Below are 23999 nucleotides of genomic sequence, written 5' to 3'. Positions count from 1 at the left end.
CAGGGGACTCTGTGTTTTCATTGGCTCGTACTCACGGTGTCGGCAGCTGCCAGGGAAACGGACGGTCTGGCGTTGCTACAATATGTTTTTCCGAGTGATCCCTTTTCAGAGATGAGAAGGGAGTCATTGAGAATGGCTGCGTAGCCTACCATATGCACGCACAAAAAGTTGACACTTACACTTTTTTTCATCATGCTATGTACGGGGGTTAATTGGTGAGACGCAACAAACTTGATCGCAATACTCTTTTGGGTTTTTTATGCTGTTCTTTGGGGGGGTTTGTGGGTCGTGGTGGACACCTCGCGTGTTTTGTTCCCTGAGACAAGCTTCAGAGTCAGCCAGAGACTGTTAAACTGCTTTGACCGGAGATAGATAGAACTGGGGATGAAAGCAACGCTCTGGGCCTCATAGTAAACATAGCTCTGGTCCAATGCCTAGTGAGTTGCTTACCTAGACAGATTTTTTAGGCCTGTTCTCGACATGAAGGCTGTTTGAAACAGTAGGCAGAATACTAATAATGCCATCTAAGAGATTCTAGTCAGATGTGTCTTTCGTGGTTAAGGCTGTCCCAGAACACAGCAAAGAGATAAAATAGAGAAAAACTTTCTTATATTTTCTTCATTTTTCTAAATATTTTACTCATTTTCGGGAACACCATTTACAGTGTCTTTGTTACACATGTGAATGTTACTATTATATTATAATTATAGGGGTGTAACAATATAGCGTGTCATGATATATCACAACACAAAAATGCAACAATATGTATCGTGGATAGTGACAATATGTGTTGTGTATTCACCCAAAATAAAAATTGCTGTGTGAGAAAAAATTCTAGTTTTCAGAGTTTTAGTGTCAGTACTCATTAAACTTCTATATACTGTATAATGCAATGAGGGAATATTTGTGGGTCCTGATAATGCCAGATGTCTTATGTTACAGTAAAAAGTGGCCTAGATTATTTAGTGAGGTTCAAGCATATTCGTCTAAAATAATTCTTTATTTTCAGCTTCAGAATCATGAACATTTTTATTCTGCTGTCACCATTGTCCTGTGCATTGGGTTATCAGAACCAAATCCAAGCCTATTCATTTACACACACAATGTAATACCAAATTTAGCATTTTAATCAACAGTACATTTTTTGTTAACCTTTTATCATATGTCTTGGAGTATGGCAATAATAAGGCATCGCATCGTGAGTTCAGTATCGTGATATGTATCGAATCCTGACATGAGGGTATCGTTAAACCCCTAGTAATTACTATAAATTGTACTTAATTACATGCAACTAGCCTAAACCACACTCTAATCCTAACATGAACCCTATAGTAAGTACATGTAGTATTACTCAGTACTTAAATGTATAAATATAACAAGGACACCTTAAAATAAAGTGTAACCTCATTTTCTCATATTTTCTTGACCATTTTACATAAGTATTTTATGTTCTTATAGACCTTATGCGCCAGAGAAACAAGTGCAATGCCATCTTTAGAATTTTGTGTTTGGACTTTCGTTTATGGCGGTAGCTCTTTCTATGTCATCGTTGTCGAAGATTAGCCTAATTAGCTGGTGAAGTGGATTTACTTATTGTAGAGTTAGTGAAAGTTATCATGAGCATTTGAAGGGGATGTCGACTGACCGGGAAGATTTTAAAATATGCTGTTCATTCATAAATCCGTAAGATCTTACCTTCATGCTGTTGAAATACAAACCGGAAGAGTGAACGGAATGAGTGCGGGCTAAAAAAGGGGCGGGGCTACAGAGGGCTGATTTTGTATTTTTGTATGTTCGCACACTCTTTCTCGATTCTGCGGGTGGTGGTGCATGGCCGTTTTTAGTTGGTGGAGCGATTTGTCTGGTTCATTCCACAAACGAGACTCCGGCATGCTAACTAGTTACCCGGCCCCGGCCCCAAAGTGGCGTTCAGCCCCGCAAGATGGAGCAATATCAGGTCTGTGATGCCCTTAGATGTCCAGGGCTGCACGCGCTCCTCAATGGGCGGATCAGCGTGTGCCTAACCCGCTGAACCCCGGTCGTGATCGGGACTGGGGATTGAAACGGTTTCCCACCAACAAGGAATTCCCAGTAAAAGCTTGCGTTGATTAAGTCCCTGCCCTATGTACACACCGCCCGTCGCTATACCGATTGGGTGGTTTAGTGAGGTCCTTGGACCCACCCCGCCGGAGCTCCTCGCTGGGTTCTGGCGGAGCGTTGAGGAGACGATTAAACTTGAGCATGTAGAGATAGTAAAAGTCGTAACACTCTCAGAAAATAAGGTATAAAAGTTGTCTCTGGGCCAATACCCTTTCAAAAGGTTCACCTTTGTGATCAACGAGTGCATACCTCAGAGGTAGCCAACATATTGGTACCAAAAGTATCCATATTAGTACCTAAATGGTACATATCAAAACCTTTTTAAAGGGTACTGTCCCAGTGACAGCATTTGTATCTTTTTTCTGAGAGTGCATCACCCTGGTTTTCTCGACAAAAACACAATAGGACTTTCTATCTTTTTGGTTGTCGCAGAAAATAAGCTCTTTGTCCCAAAAATTCATGATTCTTATGTTTTGTTCATCATGATCTTCACAAATCAACACAACTTTTATGTATTTTGAAGCCTAAATTCAACAGTCAGATATTAAAAGGTAAATAAACAAACTAGGGCCTACACCAGGATCACTAAACTTCCAACAGCTTTCAATCTTTATTAAAACATTTCCCCTGAAAGTTCAAGTTGGAATTGTTTGCATGAGCTCAATTATAAACACTCTGCAAACTAAAACAAAGGAGATCATTATTTACTCACCTTGTATGCCCTTCTGTTTTCTGCAGTTCTTCATGCAGATCTTTTTTTCACACAAAGGTCATGTCTGTCAAACACAAAAAAAGACAAAAAGGCACATAAAAAAATACCAGGTATAACTATATTCCAAGTCAGTATAAAACGATACAATTAGTTGTGAGAAACGCATTTAGGATCTGATTAAGCAGCAAGAACCTCACTAGGTTTTGGAACAGAACTAATAGCTATTTGTAAAAAAAAAAAAAAGGATTAAGAAACAAGTTTTAAACCAAATTTAAGGACCTTACATCCCAAGATCTGTATCAATGTACGGTTTGATGTGTTATGCAACGAGTATCTGTGAACTCATAAGCTTTCACAATCTGTGCATCCTCGACATGCTCATACATAAGGAATGTGTATCTTGGTGTTTTTGGCCAGTTGCTGCAGTGTGTGTCGAGCCGGTCTGTTGCAGTTTTGAGGCAGGAGAAGATGAAGACCCCCTACAGAGAAGCCTAGCTGCTCGCTGCATTTCTGAGAGATTTACAGTGTTTTACAGCTTCCTGTCACACACAGAAAGACAACTTGACACACACACACACACATAGTCAGACAGGCACATAACATGCAGACAGACAGACACACAGACAGACAGACAGGACTGAATACATCCTCCTGCTCTGGATAGAAGACAAACATGCTTTTTGTTTGAATTCTTTCGGAATAGAACTTCAATATTAGCCATGTTTGTGGCTAGGAAAGGATTTGTTGTTCTGTTTCATATAGTACCTGTAAGAAAACATTTAAAATTGTTGTCCTTGTATAAAGATAACATTGCAATTTTAATCTAGCCATTTGTTTTTTTGCATTGAATAGTTACCTTAAAATGCTACACCAAACCCAAATGATCTATATCCACCTCATTAAAATAGATTTGATCTAAAGATATTTGTTAATTGCTTGTGCAAGCTTGCGTGATGTACTTTATTAGTAGATGTACTTTATTATTTCTTAAACTGAAACTCCTGAATTGTGGAAATAACAAAGCATGTGCATTTTCATCAAGGGTTTCTAAAGCATATAACCCCCATTCATTATCGTCATATGCATTGAAAAACAAAATCTTCAATAAAGATTATGATAAAAAATCAAATACAATATATAATACATTTCCTATAGATTTAAATCAACCCAATCACTTGTAAGATTAACATTCCAACATTTAATTTAAAATAAAAAGAAGTAGGCTACTGAAACTTGTATCTTATACTGGATGAATCCAAAAAGTTTGGAGTTATGAAAAGATTCTCCGGTTCAAAATGTTTGAAAAGCCCTGGCATAAATAAGTTTACACAAAGCATTTTACACTGAAATGAGTAACACTTACACCTAATGAGTAGAGGGCACGGGACTGCAAAATGTGCGTGCATCATTATTGTTTGACAGGATTTTTATCTGCCAAAAAGATTTGTAAAGGATTTACCAATATTCAGAACAATTGGCTTCATAAAAGCACTGCGTTTTTATCGCCTCATTTTCATAATTATGGCTTTGATCTCCCTCTTTTTTTCTGGAAAGGGTGGCAAAAACGTAATCATCCAAAATTGAATCCATCACACTCGAAGAAAAGCCTGTAAAATATTGATTTTTCACAGGTGTTTTACCTGTTTTTCGTTTGTTTGTTTCTATGTTTTAATTACACATTTTATTGTGTTATGTTTTAGGGTTAAAGGAAATGTCTGTAAACTTTACAGATGAAAAGTTGTGCATAAAACATTACTGGTATCTTTCCCATTTTCAGATCTGAAGAAAACTCACTTTTGTTTTCATGCAAATTCACTGATGAAGACATTTCCTCCATAGAGGCAGAACACAGGCTACTGTAAATATCCTAATTGACTAAACAAACATTTGTCTTGATCAAACAGCCTTAATGTAAATACATAATCCCACTTCCCAGATTCTAATGAGCCGCACTCATTTCAAATAGAAATTGTATTAGAACTTAAAATATCATTAAGAAAATGTAATGAATGCATTTTGGGGGGTTTTCGGCTTCTGAATGTATTTACAATGTATCATTTTGAGCGTTTCAAAAACGTAATTAAAAATTATAATCTTTGAGTGTTTTGTCAAATTAAAATTTAATTTCTCAAACTTAAAATTTCTCAATATATTTATTCTACACACAAATGAATAAACATAATAAAATGTCTTATGTGTCTAGAATTCAATGTTTTGACATTTACTTTTAAACAAAAGACAGGATGTAATATACAAAATCCTTCCTTTTCCTTCGTTTTATTTTAATCTTCCATTCTCATTCCAACACTGTCAAACTTTTAAAAAGTGGACCAAAGTGCTTTTAAATAGCATGGAGCATGACTAATGAGAGAAACATGTTAAAATCATTGCAAAAAAAAAAAAGTCCTTGGAAGACAAATGAATTTTCAGCAGAATAATTAACTTAATTAACAAATTTGCATGCATATTCATCAAGCTATTGAAGTCTCTCCAGCCCGGCTTGATGAACGTTGCCGTAATAACCATCTCATTTACATTCTACCATCTACAGCTATTTAGAGATGAAAATGAAGAATAAAAGAAATGGCAGATTTCTGAATGCATGCGCACGCGGGATCGTCTGGTATATGCTTTTGCAGAACCGCAGCCCACGTTTGCTCTATCACGTTGAGATATCGCTGTAATGAGCTCCAGAGGAAGGCTGTGTGTGTGTGTGTGTGTGTGTCTCCTGCCCTCGGCCCCTTCCTCTCTCTCTCTCTCTCTCTCTCCTGGGCATTGTGTTGGCAGGCGTCCCTGACTCGCAGTTCTCTGGGGCTGGCAGACTGTGCTACCCGCTGTCTCTGCAGGGCAATCTTAACAGGCAGCAAGGTGTAACAGCACAGACTGCCACACAAGGCCCGAGGACACCATCACAACCCAGCCCGTCCAAGCAGCCATCAGTACTTTAATTCTAGCTGCATATTTCTGCATTACTCAAGCATTAATAAAAAGCATTTAAATAATAGTTTGTGTCAACAAGTGTTTATTAATTTACAGCCCAATGTTTGCAAAAGCTACATCTCACATGTGTTGTAAAAACACAGGTTTCATTTTGTATTTAACAGGAAAAAATAACAATCGGGTGCATTCGTCGAACAATAGGGGGAATTCAGATTGATTGGAACACTTTTTTTTTACACTTTCCAATCAACATGAATTCCCCCTATTGTTCGACGAATGCACCCGATTGTTATTTTTTCCTGTTAAATACAAAATGAAACCTGTGTTTTTACAGGGGTCTTCAACCGTAAAAACAATAACGGATCAGTACTCAAATCACTTAGATCTTTACTCAACCAGTTCAAAAGTTTATAGCCTAATAGAATAAGACAAAATTCATGTAGTCTATTTGCTGTCATCGTCCTCCTGCCACATACTCTCTTTGATAAAGACCATAAGACTAGGGTTCCTTAAATCCGGTACTGGAGGGCCACTACCCTGCAGAGTTTAGCTCAAACCCTGATCAAACTCTTTATTCCTGTGATTTTCTAGTGATACTGAAGATCTTGATTAGCTTGCTCAGGTGTGTTTGATCAGGGTTGGAGCTAAACTCTGCAGGGCAAGATTTGAGGAACCCTGTCATAGACTGTAAAAAAGATGGACGACGTGTCTCCACTTCCTTCCACTATAGAAAAATTGAGTCAAAATATCCCAGAAATAACAGTTGACATCTTGCACCGATTACGTCATTTGCGGTATCACTACCGCTTCAGCAGACTCAATCTCTAGAACAACTGTCAATCATGATGTTACGCCCTGTTTTTATAGCATCGAATAACTAACTAAAACCAAACTTATTTAGGAAAAAAACTAACACTTGAACATACAGCAGAATGATGAGAACTACTGTCCTATCTTTGGGGAAAAATAATTGGCAGTATAATTGGATTTCTAGATTTCGTGTCCCATTGGATTACATGGAGAGGGTGGGGTTTATGACCTATACTGCAGCCAGAATAAAAGCTTTGGCTTTACTTTTCAGGACACAGCACACTTGAGCTGAGTTCGAAATCGCCCCTATACCCTCGTTCACTATTCCCTACATTACTCCACCAATATATTTTGGAAAATGGATGGGATGATTCAGCTCATTTGGCACATGACTCTAACAGTGCACTATGGGTATTCTCTAGCCGTTGAGCATACAATGGATGTACACTCATTATTGTGGTGCTTTGTTTGATTGAATGAGAGCACTCAATAATGTCCATTATGGTTTCGGACACCACCACAAATAGCTGTCCCCTCAAATAGTGCACTATTTAAGGGTATAGGGGGCGATTTTGGACACAGCATTCGTCATGCCTCGCTGGTTTGCAATAAAAAAAACATGCTCAATGGCTTCGACAGTGCTGACTAGTGGTTGAAGTAGTCGATTACTCGACTAGTCTATGCACGCCCTAATGCAAACAGGAAGAAAAGGCAAATAGGAAAAAAATAAGGGAAAATTGGGAACAGAATTTCAGCAACACAAAATGTTGCAAGTCAGATTCAAACTTGGTGTCAGAACACATACACTAACCACTAGGCCAAGGCTCTATTTGGAACACTTAATTAATAAAAGGACAAGAAAACAGTAACATTATATTCAAACTATTTTTTTCCAATTCATTCCCTGGGAATTGTTAGCACCATGCTCTTTTGTTTGAGCTACAGGACAGCTTTTTGTCTGTGGAAACACAAAAAGAGTTTTTTAAAACCTAAAATATGTCTACACGTCATATTTTAGTTATATGTATTATTTTACGCTTTTATTTTTTTTTGTCATTTTCAGAGCTGCATCTTGTTTGTGTATCCACAGAAGAAATAACAGCATATGGATACAATACAACATGAGGGTGATACAATTATGACAGAATTTTCTTTTCTTTTTTGGAAACTATTCCTTTAAGTGTGCATGTGTTGAGCATACAACAGTCTTGACATGAATTTATGAGTGTTGACAGTTTTTATATAAAATTGCTGTAAAATGCTTCAAACAAATGTTATGATTGGAGAAAAATTAAGATGGGAAAGTTTTATTGGTTTATTTCATTATCTTTTTGTCATTTGAAATTTAAGAGAGTGTGTTTCTTTGCATATGGAACAATTAGGAAGTGACAGCAATTCACAGACATATTTGAGAGGTTCATTAGAATCGTTCTGAAATAGAGAAATCACCCAAAGGCATAACCTGATCACCAATCTTATGATGGTTTCGACTCAACGTAACATATGCTCAACATATTCTAGAGGGCTATGTTTCAAACAGCAGCATCTCCCAAAAGATTCATTCATCAGATTTATAGAGTAGCGGATTGAAAACAGGGAGACGAGTCTGTATTGTGTTAATGCGCGTCACTTTTAACTCTCTTTGACATTTTTATTAAGTTTCATGGAAAGTGAGGAGATAGTCGAAGGGGGTTTTGTAATTGTGAATAGTTTGCAGACTAGAGATTTTAAAAACCTCTTGCTGGTTTGTACAAAAACTCTCCATATACAACATTTTGAATGAACAGTCACAAAGGGATTTTTGCTACAGACATCAGCTATTTTTTCAGTTTTGTAAAAGATGAAAGGCTAAAACTTTGAATAGAGGTTTCTGCTAATGCTCTGTCTAAACACTTTTTTTTAACAGTTTTGATGATAGATCTGTCTCAAGGGTGTTTCTCAAAGTTGATATTTATATGCTTTTGCATGTTTTGGGGGGATATTCAGACATAAGTTGTGCTTAAGGTGTTTTACCCTCATTATCATGTCTGATAAAGGTTGACACCTGAAGGCAATGACGGAACGAACATTTCAGGCAAAATTGTCTTTCAGAACTTGACACCATGCTGATTCCTCCCTCCAGTAGAGCTGCACAGCTCAGGAAGTGTTTGATGGTGATATAGATGGAGAAAGTTCTGAAGAAAGTCCCAGATTCACAGAGGGATTTGATTACCTCTATCCATTATCCACACAGTGAGTGATGGAGTTGCTAACCATCTGTCATCTGATTCATTTGCATCATCAACACCTGCCTGCCTGTTTATGGCTCGCCATCTTTTTTTATAATCCTCTCAGTATTTTTTTTTTACCACTTTGATGGAATCTGCAAATGTTTTGTTAAAACAGAAATGAAAGCACCCTTGCTTAAAGCCATGCTTCACTTCATTACGCTGAGGCGAAGCTGTTTTCATGGCTCGAAATGGCACAATAAGGCAAAGAGAAATGTGCACTTGATTCATGATGCTTTGGCAGTGGAACTCATGGAAATGTGTTATAATCATTCATGCTTTAAAGAAGTGCTTCTATTGTAATCATATTTTCAGTAAAAACTCTTGTTTAGCTGATCAAAGTGTCCTTTTGTATCGGTCATGCTGACTGAAGTACAGCCGTGAGAAACCAAAATGTTAAATATTTGTCATCCAACATGAGAAAATGGAGCTAACAGAACTGACAAAAAAAAATAAAAAAATTCTAAGATATTCTGAAATCTGTATCTGACATTCAAGAATAATAAAAGCCTAAATTCAATCTGAAAATTTGGACCAAACCGCTCAATTCACATGGATTCCTTTTACGATCTCTATGAACTTTTTGAAGCGTAAAAGTGGTAGTTGCGTAGCTGTCAATGGAGGGACAGAAAACTCTCAGATTACATTAAAAAGATCTTCATTTGTGTTCTAAAGATTAACGAAAGTCTAACGGGTTTGGAACGACACGAGGATGAGTAATTAATGACAGAATTATTGGGTGAACTATACATTTAAGCAGGCACATGACATGATCACAGACAAATACATTATGATTTAAATGTAACTCAAAAGCCTTTGACCATTCTAGAACTTTCATGAAATATTTACAAAATTCTATTGTATAAATGAAATCATGTGGGGTTTAATTTGATCAGTATCTAGAATTGGGACCGCACAGTTGCCTTTGTTAAAAGAGAAAGGGACATATTTTTGCCTAAAATCTTCTTCACCATTAACTGCAGTGATAATTTATGGCACTGAATCTGGTGCCAAGAGACCATTTGGTCCTTGTGTCTGAGCCATTTTACAGACACACACAGTCACACATACAGTACACGCACAGACATGCATGCATTCTTTATACATAATCACTTATGTTTTGTTATTTTTTACATTTAATAAAGTCTCACAATGTCTCACAATGTTGTAAATGGGCAAAACTGCAGTTCAGTGAAAAAATATCTGTATTAATCATCACATTTAATGCGATACAACAGTTGGTTTACAAACTAATAGTTTTAATAAGTGTTTTCAGCCTTAAAAAAGATCAACAGCTTCTCTGTTGTTGACACTGATCTAACATTCTCTGAATAAAGTAACTCACATAGAAAAATTTGGGACAGATTCATAAGAGTTACACAAGTCTGCTGAAATAAACATCAGCTGAAATGGAAGTGTTCAACCTGTAGGAACTTGGGTCAGACCTGTGTGTCAAAAACGACTAAAGCATACCGATCCATATAAAATGAGGTTCTTAATTGATTTCCGTGCTAAAATGTGCGCTGAACATCCAGGCAAAGACATTTATCAGAAATAGTCATTAACTTTCCTTTATTCTACATTTAACACAGAATACAAATGACTTTACTGTCCAACATTCGGTTTTAATGGCTGCTAAATGTGCCTGTGATTAGCCAACATCTACTTCAGACAAACTTCATGTAATTTGTCCAAATGGGAATAGTTCATACATTTTTAATATTAGGTTTTGAAATTCACATTAACGACCTACTAGATTGATGAGCTCTAGGGCCTCTTGATGTCACGCTCTCTGCCAACTAGCAGAAAATCATGGAATTGATGGTCAGGTTGAACGTAAAAGAGAATCGTATACCTGAAAAGTCCCGGCACAAAGCGAGTGAGAAAAAACCCAATCCAGACCTGCGAGTCTCTATTAGTTTAAGTTACACTCGTGGGTCAAATGTAAGGACCGAATAATAACAGAGAGATCAAGTACCCCGGAAACCTCATGCTGAAAACACATTTGCGTTCCGTGCCAGGATACGCACACTCCATGCCAAGTCTAGAAATAGGGGCGTTCATCTTAGCCAGGACGGGTGCCAAACTGACACCAATCTAATATGCAAATGAGTTGCTGGCTGATGATGTGGTTGCTTCTGTGGGGAGGATCACCTGCACCTCCTCTCACAGGACATGGTTTTCAAAGGGGTTTATCTCCTTAAACCCTCTAATTAAAATGAGAAATCCCTAAGCCACCAGCACTCATGCAAAAAAAGAAAAGAAAGAAAGATTATTAGGAAAATTCTGTGTCCCACACCATCTGCGACCCAGGACTTGTGGAGTTTTTTTGGGAACGAGACCTAGAGAGCGAGCGGGAGTGGGACTAGCGTATGACAACACCCTTTCTCCACCCGTAAGAGGGGCTTCACACAGATAAATCAACATCGCACCAGCTCTACATTGTTCATTCCTAATTACCGTTATTATTAACAAGCAATTCATTCCAGAAACTGTCTCTGAGGCTCTCAGGTGTGAGTTACCGAGAGCTACTGAGTGAACCTTCATTAACAACTATCAAACAACGTCCCTCTGAAGCACGTCGGCAGAGGTTTTGACATCTGTGTTGCTTGTTTAGCATGATCTTGGAAATGTGGCACCAAATTCCTGCACTTTAATAGTGTGTATTTAATTATGTGGGTATTATAAATACATTTGCAGACATACCAAGAAAATCTATACCTGGACAAATCTGTTATGCATTCCCATTCATCTTATCAGCATGCAACCCTGGAAGTAGCCAACACAATTTGAAATCTGCCATCTTTGCCTTCAATCATGACAAAGCTGATTGGGTGATGTCACCAAAAGAATATCTATGAGCTCTTTGTTAACTATTATAAGTACAATGCATGTTTTAATATCGCTACAATTATATTATTGTACAATAATTATTTAAAAATTATGTATTTATATTATATTTGTATAAAAAATGATTTAGTGAGAATTAACAGATATTAAATGGCTGTCAAAAGAGGAAGAGTGATAGGTCCAGAGGCATAGGGTGCAACCAAGTAGGCCTATGCGCTACTTTCCTTTTAAAGTTACATAGTAGGCGAAACCGTATGTCCGAATGTATTCATAAAACAGAGGCCAAAAAGTAGGCCTACTAATTCAAAGCATTTTTAAATATTTGATTTTTTGATATATGTTGCTCTATCAATAACCATGAAAACAATTTATTCGGGTTTTGTGTAAAGCTATACTAGGCTAAATGGCAGCCTACATGTAATTATTTTTTGTTTGAAAAAAAAAAAAAAACGAAAGAAAAAACCCCGTTGTTTTCAACAAGTCAAAACAACAGCTAAGCTCCTTACCTGTTCATTATACATATTTTTTCTGATATCCAACTTTCTTTCGTTATTGGAGGAATATTTATGTCGCTAGTGACATTCCAACGCTATCTCACGACCAATTCGTAATTCGAACGAGTGAGTAAAATGTGTTAACGGTTAGTTTTAGGGGCGGGGTGAGGGGTAGGTCATTCGTACGAATTCACACGAATTGGGCAACTCGTAAAATATGTAGGATTTAGCAAAAATCGTACAAATTCATACGAGTGTGGTCGTTTGAACTCGTACGAATTAGCCACCACTAGTATAAGGCAATAATCTGTAACCATGGACACAGCGGTGATGAGACCATAGACTGTAAAAAGACTTAAACCATTAGGCCTATTGTTTGCCCACCATAAAAACAATTTAGACATCAATTAATTTTGCATATAGCCTATTATAGCCTGGCAGGATACATTAATCGTGTGGGCCATTCAAACTAACTGACCACAAACAACTTTACCACCCTGGACAGATTGTATTTGATCATCATATTTGGTATGATTCACCCTCCAATGATAGGATTTGGAACAGAAGTGTTGACATCAGAACACAGAATGAAGCATCACGCGTGGACAAGGACTATGATAAGGACTAGTGATCGTGATCGTGGAGGTAATAGTAATTTACCTCCAACTATCCACACACAAATACATGCCCACAAAATCGTATACTTCCACCCACATACATCTGTACCATATGCCACACAATCAACACAAGGAATTTCTATTAACTATTTAAATTAGTGTGTCTCTGTGTGTTTGTATCTGTCTCTCTTTTTGTGTGTGTGTGTGTGTGTGTGTGTGTGTGTGTGTGTGTGTGTGTGTGTGTGTGTGTGTGTGTGTGTGTGTGTGTGTGTGTGTGTGTGTGTGTGTGTGTGGCCTGGTAAAGCCTATACGTTATGGGGACAAAATGTCCCCGCAAAGATGGCATTATCTGAAATCTTTGTCCTTGTGGGGACATTTTTTGGTCCCCATGAGGAAAACAGCTTTTTTTTTCACCACACCCGGACTGTGGTAGGTCCCGTACACAGACTCGTACTGTGACCTACCAGAGAAAGACGGCTCGCTGCTGATCTGATCCGGGATGAAGTTCCTGGCGTTCAGCTGCAGACATCCGGCCACTAAGTTGGTGGTGGGTTGCGAGAGCCCTTTACACAGGGTCTGAACGAAGGTCAAGAGGTCAGGCCTCTTCCCAGTGCTCAGGATCTCGGAAAGCGCCCAGATATAGTTCTTGGCCAGCCGCAGGGTTTATATATAGCCTAAGATACATGCAAACACATGCGTTCCAATTCAAAGTTGTCTTACTACTTTTTTTTCATTATCATTTAATTGCATACTTTAATAGGCAATTGGTTGGGAAAAGTGTGAAAATTATAAAAGAAAATTAATTTGTTAAAACTTTATTTTGTTAAATACAGTATAGGCTACCTGTTTCCATGTTTTTGCTGTTTCACAAATGGTTTTGTTTCATAATTTCAATATTGGAATTCCACTTTTATCCAAGTTTTTTATTAACTTTAAATTGTGTATTTTAAACTTTATTCGTATGAAATCGGCTTCACAGATGTCATTGTGACACATTAGCCTACCCCATGTAGTGTATGTTAAATGGAGAAAGAACTATCCAAAGTGTCAACTAATTACTGAAAAAAAGTCTAATAATAAATGGACAGTTGAAATAAGGCATACATGCGAGACTCTGTCAGTGAGCAAACATTACATTTTGAGCTAAAAATAAACACCGATCTAAAAGAAAGCAAGCCTTGTGGTGAGAACTTTCCACCGGCCTTATAGAAGCATCGAGAAGTGTTGCTGCTCATTTTTCAGCTGTTCGATCCTGACAGCTTTGTCTCTGGGGCAGCATATGTTCTGCCTCTCTGAAATATCGTCACTGTGGGGATTTTCTGACACCTCAACATCCCCACAGCACATCAACAATCTCATCGCACACAGTCGGTGAATGTGCAGGATGAATTTTTGCACCTGTCAAAAGCATTAATTGTTTTAAGACAACGTGATGGCTAATTAAATATTAACGCAGAATATTGTCTATTTTTCGTTGAAAGCGTAAAAGGAATCAAGAAATAAGTACTGTGAGATCTATCTAGGCCTACTAATATAAAGCGAACATAAATTGCAGATTGATAACTGATGCATTTGACTCGGCATTTTATCCGAAAGTGGTTCACATTGCATTCACTTATTATCACGCATTATAGTCGGGAATCGAACTCACTTCCCTCTTTGAATGTGGGGTGAAATTATGACAATGCACATTCGCGGGGGAATCGCTGATATGGGGTTCCTGATCCGCAGTCTGTCGCTGTTTGGCCCTCGTCCAGCTCTCTACTGAGAGATCCAACCAAGACAACCTTTACTCTCCCAAACCCAGTGCTGAATAACATCTCAAGAACATCTCATTTTACAATTAACATTGACTAATGCGCCGCAAAGGCATAAACTAATGCACGAGAAGGATTGCGTGATTTTGGCAGGTAGGCCTAATCATGAATTAAATTCCTTTGTCCTCTGTTTTTACAAACATATTTTATGACCTCCTAGGCCTATTTGTAACTAGCTACTTTAAATTTGTAGCTATACATAACATAATAGTCTACCTATATTATCTTTGTAATTTTTTTAATTGTTTCTTTTTGTTCATTATGGTTTAGGCTATAATTGCTAAAAAGAAATGCGACATTGTATAATGTTGGTTTCGTTTTTTCTTAGTCCTTTTTTTCTTACGACACATGCAGCGAGGTTTTCACTCGACACTATTCGATTTGTACAATTTTTTTTAGATAGGTCTATGCATTTAATTTTTTATTATTTGCATTTGATTCTAGATAGCCATTCATTCAACAGTGCTTTCAACAGAGAACTGTATTTTATTAAACTTTTTACTGTACAAAACAGTTTGACAGTGTACAAAGACCAGTTTCAGTTCATTCAGTCATTTTCAAAATAATTAAAATTAAAATCCCGTTTGGTGAGAAAAGTCCAAATGCACGAATCCACCACCAGAAGTGACATTATACATGAATGCTGCGTGACACATATATTAAGGCAGGCCTTCCTCCTGTGACATGATTTCAATAGAAAGCACACAGACATTTCCATTAGATTTTATATGCTTCAAATGCATTTGCTTACAGTGATTGTTCCGAGATTGTAGGCTACGCAATATCACCAATTTATCGACGACTCTGCATTACTGAAAAGACAGAATTGCCAAATAATCTGTTGCATAATTAATACATTATCGTGTTTTGTGATTTTCCTTTATCATCCTTCTGAAAATTATGCGTAGACAAATGCGATTTATTTGAAATATTTGGAAATTAAGATGATGCTCAAAAATCAATTGCCCACATTTATAAAGTTAAATTACACAAATTGAAATCAATGAAACAAACAAATTAATAACATACCATAATTATTTCGTTTTTCAGAAATACATCCATAGATATTTTTAAATATATCGTCATCTTCAAAGTAAATTGATTCAATAATTGCCTTTTCCTTGTGATCTTAGCGTATAAATAATAGGCAATGGTTGATTCAATTTCTCTACCGACATATAAACACATGCCCTGTGTAAAACATCACGACATTTTCAAAAGTAACAATAACTAAAGTTTTATTCAAAGGAAATAAATAAAATTCATGTTGTTAGTTTTTCATGTTACTTTTCATAAACGAATACACTTTTATGTATTACAAAATGATGAGATATTTAGTCTGGTTAACACTATAATATTTTGAACTTCGTGTGAAAACTGTTTAGACAAATTTATGTGTATAAATAAAGGGCCAGATCGAGAATTATATATTGCATAGTACCCTTAGCAATTATTGCTCTCTTATTTTACTGAATGTTCATCGCAAATATTTGTATGAACTTATAATTAAATTATGCCTTTCGGGGCAAGAAACCTTAGTGACAGATTTTTAGATCTATAAATACTCATACAGGCCATTACATTAAAATGCACACAAACGTGAAACTTAAATATCATCAGCGTAAAACACATTATTGTTAGTGGATGGTTTTTCCCATCAGACCACACATTTTGTCGAAGAGTTAAAAAACAACAATTAATTTAGGAACACTTGTAAGCACATCTTTCATTTAATCTAAAATTATAAATAATAAAACATCCGATTGTCCCAAATCAGAGAAGGACTTTATAAATAATACATGTGCGATTGAAAGTCCTGCATTTTCGGTCCTTTTCCACTTACATTTGACTTTCTGTCATTAATTATGAAAAGTGTTTAATTCGTCTTGCATGGGGTAAAACTGGCCGCGGAGATGAACGTCATAGGGGAAATGAAGATCTGACGCGCCTCTCGCGCTCTGGCTAATGGAGGAGCGCGGCGGGGCCGCGCAATAGCGCGTGCCGTAGTGGCAGCTCTTGCCGTATTCGATCGGCTCTTCTTGCTTGAGGGAAAATATCCCGTTAAAGTTAATAGGAGGGCTTATAGGGCCGTCGAACTGAGGGCTTCCGCATTCCGGCGAGACGCTTTCGTAGAAAGTCTCGTAGGAGCTGCAGTAGTTGAACGCCCTGAAGGGTTTGACGGGATCTACGGAGGGTCCAGAGGGTGCCACCACACCCGGACTGTGGTAGGTCCCGTATACAGACTCATACTGTGACCTACCAGAGAAAGACGGCTCGCTGCTGATCTGATCCGGGATGAAGTTCCTGGCGTTCAGCTGCAGACATCCGGCCACTAAGTTGGTGGTGGGTTGCGAGAGCCCTTTACATAGGGTCTGAACGAAGGTCAAGAGGTCAGGCCTCTTCCCAGTGCTCAGGATCTCGGAAAGCGCCCAGATGTAGTTCTTGGCCAGCCGCAGGGTTTCGATTTTCGACAGTTTCTGGGTTTTGGAGTAGCAGGGCACCACCTTGCGCAGGCTGTCCAGGGCGTTGTTCAGGCCGTGCATTCGGTTCCTCTCCCTGGTGTTGGCCTCCGCGCGCCTCATCTTGACCCGGTCCACCCTAGCTTTGGTCATTTTCTTTTTCCGAGGCCCTCTCCTCCGAGGCAGACCGTTCTCGTCCTGTCCGTCCTCCCTCTCGTCCTCGTCTTTCTCCGAATCCTCGTCCTCCATAGCGTGGGAGAGTGTCTCCTCCTTTTTAAACGGCTCCTGTTTATTGACCTTCATTTCACCCACACTTTCCCGTGGAAAGTTTGCCCCGAATTGGGTGTCCATTATGACAGGATCCTCAAACGGAAGAGTCAGCATTGTGCTCTTACTGGGGATGATGAGAAGATAATAGATCTTCTGAATCATTCAGAAGCGATTTAAAAACAACAGCCTAAACATTACAAGGTGCTCAATGAATACAATGGTGCCCTAACATAACAAATAATTAATATCACGTTTGACAGAATTCCATATGAGTGATACTGATCCTCTAATTAAATCAATGTACACTGACATAAACACGGCTGCAACAAACAATGCAACAGGAATAAAATATGTAAAATTGTATTCATCTGTGATATTGCATGAGATTCGTATAAGCCATTACAATCTGATTGAAATGGAAGACTAGTCGTACAGCACGGATGTCAATCCTTACCCCAAACCTGTCGTGCTTACCTGGAATATGATGGTGTTAGATGTCAGTTTTCATATTTCCTATTTTGAACTTTTTTTCCGCGTAGTGTTTTAGCAGGTGAACAGCTCGTGCGTTTTTCTCACCTCCCCACTGTTCTCCTTGTCTCGCGCTAAGAGAAATGACACTGATGCCAACTGCCAGAGCTGGTACCCATGCCATCTGCCGCTGACGTCACGTGGCACGGGTTGGTCACGTGACTGGCTCCCGGGGGACCTGTATTCCTCCCCTGATCATCTGGCGTGTGCCTTGAGCTGCGTACCACTGCAAAACCACAAAGCAGCCTCAAACAAGGACCGACCACCAGCATCCACCATAAGAATCTGATGCCATGGATAAAATGCTGTGATACGCTCAGGGAATGACATTTCTTACTCTTTGCTGTTATAGATTTTCATGCAAACACACCTATAAGTGGTCTAAATCTAAATAGAGACAATAATAGTTTGTGATTTATATCAGGTATATTCTGTAAACAAGGAAAAGGAATGCTGGTGAATGACAGCAAGAATTGGATGATTGATTGCTCTTGTTTGATTGGTCAGTCTCTTCAAGGGCGTTTGCTAAATTACTGATCCTGTCTGTGATCATCGTACAGGCCAGTTTCTGCAGTGACGTTAACTTGAATAAAGTGAAAACATCAAGCTTTGACCAAGTAAATCAAATAATTAAGGTGAGATAAATTCACTGTTGACAGTGAATAAATATAGGAGGGATTCTGAGATTTTAAACAGCTTTTTAAGTTCTTATTTCTTCTACACATGAACGTAAATCTTGTTTTTTTTTTGTTTACACTCTCTCTCACACGCACACACACTCACACCATCCCTCCCCACCTCCCTCACAAACACACACACAAACACAGACATCCACATTCACACCACTCAGTATGCGAATGAATCTAATGAAAACAGGTCCAGGACGTTTCACTCCATGAAGTTATAGTGCATAAAGGAAATGTTGCTTATTTTAGGAGCATTATTTTGTTATTATTATTCAGATTGTGACATTGTGATGCTTCCCCCTCAAATTATGCAGTGTATCCGGATGTTTTTTTCTTTTTTGTCATTCTCATTATTGTAATATGGTTATGCCATAATTTGTACTGCAATACATGTAATATTTTTATTTAAGTTAGTATAAATTAAGTGCCATAGAACAAATACAACCATAATTTATACATATGTTACATAATCTATATATATAAGTCTCTTATGCATTCAATGATCAAATAGAGTAAGACAGTAATATTGTGAAATATTATTACAATTTAAAATAACAGATTTATATTTGAAATGTTTACTATATTTTAAAATGTCATTTATTCCTGTGATGCAAAGCTGAATTTCCAGCATCATTACTTCAGTCTTCAGTGTCACATGATCCTTCAGAAATCATTCGAATATACTGATTTGAATGTTGAGAACAGTGAAATATTTTTGAGGAAACTGTGACATTTTTTCAGAATTCTTTGATGAATATAAAGTTTGAAAGCATTTATTTGAAATAATAAATATTTTGTAACATTTTAAATACACATCACACATATAAATATACACTAAATATAAGTTAAATAAATTAATATTATAATTATCTATAGTTATTTTCGGTAACGAGAATGATTTTTTGCATTATATGATAACTGAAGGAAAAATATGCTTAACTGTCATAAAAATAATGTATAATGATTTTCCATTTCCATAATAATGGATGAATAATATTTTCCATCCTTAAAAATATTTTTTTATGTTTTGATGTATCATGTGACCTAAACATGTTCTTGAGGAGTTTATTGCCAGATTCAGCCATACACATGCACACACAGACTTTGGGTCTGGCCATCTCTGGCATCTGGCTGTTTCTTGTAGCATTTATTGTCCAGAGCTTTGGCTCCTCCCACATTAAGTCCTGACACTCATGCATTCCATTATCAGTGAAAGCTCCTGCTGCTATTGAACCCGTGCCTGGCCTACTCGCGCTCTCCCTCACTCGTTCACATGCACACACACATTTATAATTCAAATCAGAAGCCCCCCCATGAGCATTTATCCCTCTCAGATGGACAACACAAAAAGCATAGCACCTCATAAATGACACACAACACATTTCTGCTCCTGTGTAAGATTAATTGGCTCTTTAAACACTTTAACCAGAATTTGACAGATTTCACTGGTCCTGTAACAGCAAGCCACCTATCAGACACAATCCCTGATGCAGAGTGTTAGTCATGAGGGATCTCGGTGAAATAGAGGCTGCTGTGTTTTTTGTTGGGACGGCCAGGTTGATCTGCACTTATCAGCACAACAAAAACATAATGAACAGCATACAGATGCAGTTTGCTGACAGCGATGGCTCAGTCATGCATGATTGGCGGGTACCCTTGGATGTTGTTGTTTAGAAACACACACACACACACACACACACACACACACACACACACACACACACACACACACACACACACACACACACACACACACACACACACACACACACACACACACACACACACACACACACACACAGTCCCTTCTGTCCCCCTCCAAAAATGCCTCAGCTGGTGACGAGCTTTCCGGTTCAATACACACACACCAACATCTGATGAGTCAAACTTCCCCATTTCAGACTAATCACTTGACTGCACTAATTGCAAATGCAAATATGCAAATTCATATTAATTAATTACTCTGTTAATTAGTTCTCTGGTCTTTTTGGGCAATAAATCATTGTGCTGCAGAAAGAAAAGGGGACAGGCCCATCCTGCATAAAAAATTTAGCATGCACACTCTAAAAAGGACTGAGCGAAAGGACCTGTAACATTATAAAAGAGCAAAGCCCAAACAACAACAACACAAAGCAATGGCTGGGCCAGACACACACTCCCCTGACAGACCTGCTTTATACCCTGCAGACTCACAGTGGAGGACTGGAACATTCGGCTGACAAGAGCTGTCTGCCAGTGATTTCATTAACACATTATCAGCTTTTAAGGACAGTGTGATGCCAGGAACAGGCAGCAAATGAAGGCATGGATGTTCACACGTCAAGTGGCATGCCCACGAACACACACACACACACACACACACACACACACACACACACACACACACACACACACACACACACACACACACACACACACACACACACACACACACACACACACACACACACACACAGTATTAAGATTAGTAGCTCTGCTAAAGATGGTCTTTTGAGAGTTCTAAACGTCTGTTGATAGGCATACTCGAAGCTACTCTCAAGTACAAGGATTTGATATGGAAAGTAGCCGAAAATTACCGACCGTCAACAACAACAACAACAAAAAAGTTCGAATCTAAAATAATCCGTCTGTTTAAAAACAACAAAATTTTTTAGAAAGTAATTAAATATGATAAAATATTTTTAAAATATCACAGAGTTGATACAAAAATAGTTGACACACAAAGATACCCGTGTGTAGCCTACGACAGCCATGTTAATGATTTGACAGTATGGCACATGCATAATTCATAATTCAGTTTTTAAAAATGAATAACATAAATTTTTCAGAGAAGGACAGCTGCATGCAGAAGGAACAGTTGCTTGAAATTGCCTATTTTTGTGAATTATGCATAAATAATTATATAAATTTCTATATAAAGAACTAGATAGGCTACATGTTATGAACCTGCTTACACTGCTTAAACAAATAATATCATATCTTATAAACATATCCTATTTCAAATGTTTAATAAATCAAATATAATATACATAAAAGTCCATATTTATACCGTGTTTTTGGCTTGACTCAGGGCTAGGCTATTCATCATATTTTTAAGATGTCGGGACAGATTTTGCGGGAAATGCATACATGTTTCCGTCATGTCCGTAAATAAAGAAAAGACGTTCCGGCTACTATGATATGTCAGATGCGGTGGCAGGTGTGCGGACATGGTGTTTTGCAGGAGAAATCACCTGAACAGAACAGAAGCCATGTGTATGCCTCGAACTGTGGCTGCATCCCAAATCACATACTTCCTTAGTAGGCGAAAAATAATCTGTGACAAAAGAATTAGGCCTCTGTCCAAGTAGGCAGTAGGCAAAAGTACCCGGATACTTCTTCCGAGGAGATTCTGAAGTGTGCATACGATGGACACTTTACTATCCCATGAGGCCACGGGAGAGGATTTGTGAATGGCAGTGAAGCGACGTAACTGATGCTGGTATAATAGGTCACATGACAATTACACACATTCATACTCTATAGAACGTAGCCTACTTTTAAGCGGCCGTGAAGTAGCCTAATTACTTATTCAAAATAAGTCTATTTCAGCCAGTCAGATTCATCAGCCCAGAACAGAGGAGCCGAAGCACTCTAACGTTATTAACCAAAAATATTCCTCCGTAAGCAACTTGCAGTTTCATGTTTCGTTTGAAAATGACACAGTGCAGCTTAAAAAGATTTATCTCAAGATCTTGTACAGAATTTCTTTATCATCAAATAGTTCTATAGCCATCCATTCTCCAAACCTCTGTTCACAGGTCTAATCTAATCTAATCTAATCTAATCTAATCTAATCTAATCTAATCTAATCTAATCTAATCTAATCTAATAAAACATTGTTAATTTGTGTAATTTATATTTATTGAAATACATTAATATCGAGATTTTTCACAGAAGAACTTCACTGGGGCATCAATAGTTCTAAAGTTCTCTTTTCTCATGCAACTGCATACAAGCCAAAACTAAATATGCCTTTGATGTAAAATATGAACTTGTGCCATGCTTGAAAACAAAGACTTGATTTCCCCCTGTGATCTGCATGAAGAAATGATCTGCTCAGTGCCGCTGATCCACACTGTTAAGTGATTTTAATTTCACTCTTGTACCTAGCCAATGCTATAGTCAAGGGACTAGTGGGAGGGGGGATGGGGGAAGTGTGTGTGTGTGTGTGTGTGTGTGTGTCAGTGGTGATGATACATCGTGCCAGAAATGTTGATGTGACTGTGATTTATGTCGGAATCGTGCCAAGTATGTCCATCAGGGTGAACCCTCTCGAGCCTCACCCTGTCCACATCTCTGACGCAGTCTCAACACGATTGGTTAAATCGGATCTGGTAAGAAGGTAGATGTGGTATAAAGTGATTTGGCACGGGTGAAATCTCTGGCATGTGTTAAATGGGTCGTAGCCTCTCTTTTGGCCCTGTGGAGGCACACATTGGACCGCCGTTGTCCTTTACAGTCTCCTGCAGTCCCTTGCTGTTGTTGCCCAGTCCAGATTAGGCTCTTCTGGCACATCTCATGCTGGGCTTCTTCCTAAAACCGTCTGGCATCTTCTTGCGAAGCAACCCTGAATGTTGCGATGTTAGGGCCGTATTTGGCTCCTCATGAGACCAGAATGTGTTTTTGTCCACATTTGAATGAAAGAAAAGATCAATTTTTGAGATCCGGTTGATGTATAAAATAAAAATAGAATCTGGAAAGAGTACATGTATTTGTAAATGTCCATTTTACTAAGAAATAAGCACCAAATATTTGCTTTGTGATGAGTGTCTTCATACGAAAATGCTAGATGTTTATTGGACGTTCTGCACTCTATAGTTATTGTTACCTGAACGTTGCTGGAATGTTATGGACATGTTATGCATTAGCATGGCCCCAGCTGCTTTTTTGATTGTCATTTCATCATTTGCCATCAGTGGCCTCTTCAGGCTTGTCTGATCATCTGCCCTGATGCAATGAGAAGCACTACAACAAATATTGTTTTGGAAATCTGCCTGTTTTGTCTTCACAGAAAGCATCTCAGAACTTCATGTTTCGCCCGCTTCCTGAATTCGTACATGCTTTCATGTACATTACTTTTTGTGTCTTTAGCAGCTAATAACAGTGTATTAGAGATGTTAATGATCCATGGCAGCAAGAGAAAGATGACAGAAACTGCTAAAAACGTTGGTTTCTTTTAGAACAGAGATTTTAAATGCTATTCTTTCTTTACTCCGCAAATCAGAAACAGACTGCGCTCATTAAAACACGCATTGGTATCCGCAAAAGATACACAAACACTTTTACACACACAATTTTATACAGATTTGTCCCATTTAGCGCAACCCGTATATTGTTCCTCTAGTGCCAAAACCCATCTGGCTCTAGTCGTTTTTATTTTGATGTACCCAATTTAACCCCAGTTGGT

General features: G+C 38.1%; 1 protein-coding gene and 1 non-coding gene across 2 annotated transcripts; one reads left to right on the top strand and one right to left on the bottom strand.

The window, feature by feature from the left end:
- The first annotated feature begins 1718 nt into the window (after positions 1–1718).
- Positions 1719–2126, top strand: LOC143752290 (18S ribosomal RNA). Its single transcript, XR_013207367.1, has one exon. It is a non-coding gene; the product is annotated as an 18S ribosomal RNA (ribosomal RNA).
- A 12947-nt stretch (positions 2127–15073) lies between these two features.
- On the bottom strand, positions 15074–17955 carry neurod6a (neuronal differentiation 6a). The gene is made up of 2 exons (XM_077244078.1): positions 17811–17955; positions 15074–17460 (listed from the first exon to the last, which is right to left on the bottom strand). The coding sequence occupies exon 2, from the start codon at positions 17448–17450 to the stop codon at positions 16467–16469; it is 984 nt and encodes a 327-aa protein (XP_077100193.1). The 5' UTR covers positions 17451–17460; positions 17811–17955; the 3' UTR covers positions 15074–16466.
- Positions 17956–23999: the final 6044 nt, after the last annotated feature.

The sequence above is a fragment of the Siphateles boraxobius genome, unplaced genomic scaffold, assembly GCF_051911475.1.
Source record: "Siphateles boraxobius isolate OS27281-9 unplaced genomic scaffold, OSU_SipBor_1 26, whole genome shotgun sequence".
NCBI lineage: Eukaryota > Metazoa > Chordata > Actinopteri > Cypriniformes > Leuciscidae > Siphateles > Siphateles boraxobius.
Note: the sequence above shows the minus strand (reverse complement) of the source record. Positions and strands in the feature narration are given on the sequence as shown.

Bases quoted from the DNA above. Each gene is read 5' to 3' on its own strand.
- neurod6a (XM_077244078.1), bottom strand. From the start codon at position 17,450: ATGCTGACTCTTCCGTTTGAGGATCCTGTCATAATGGACACCCAATTC.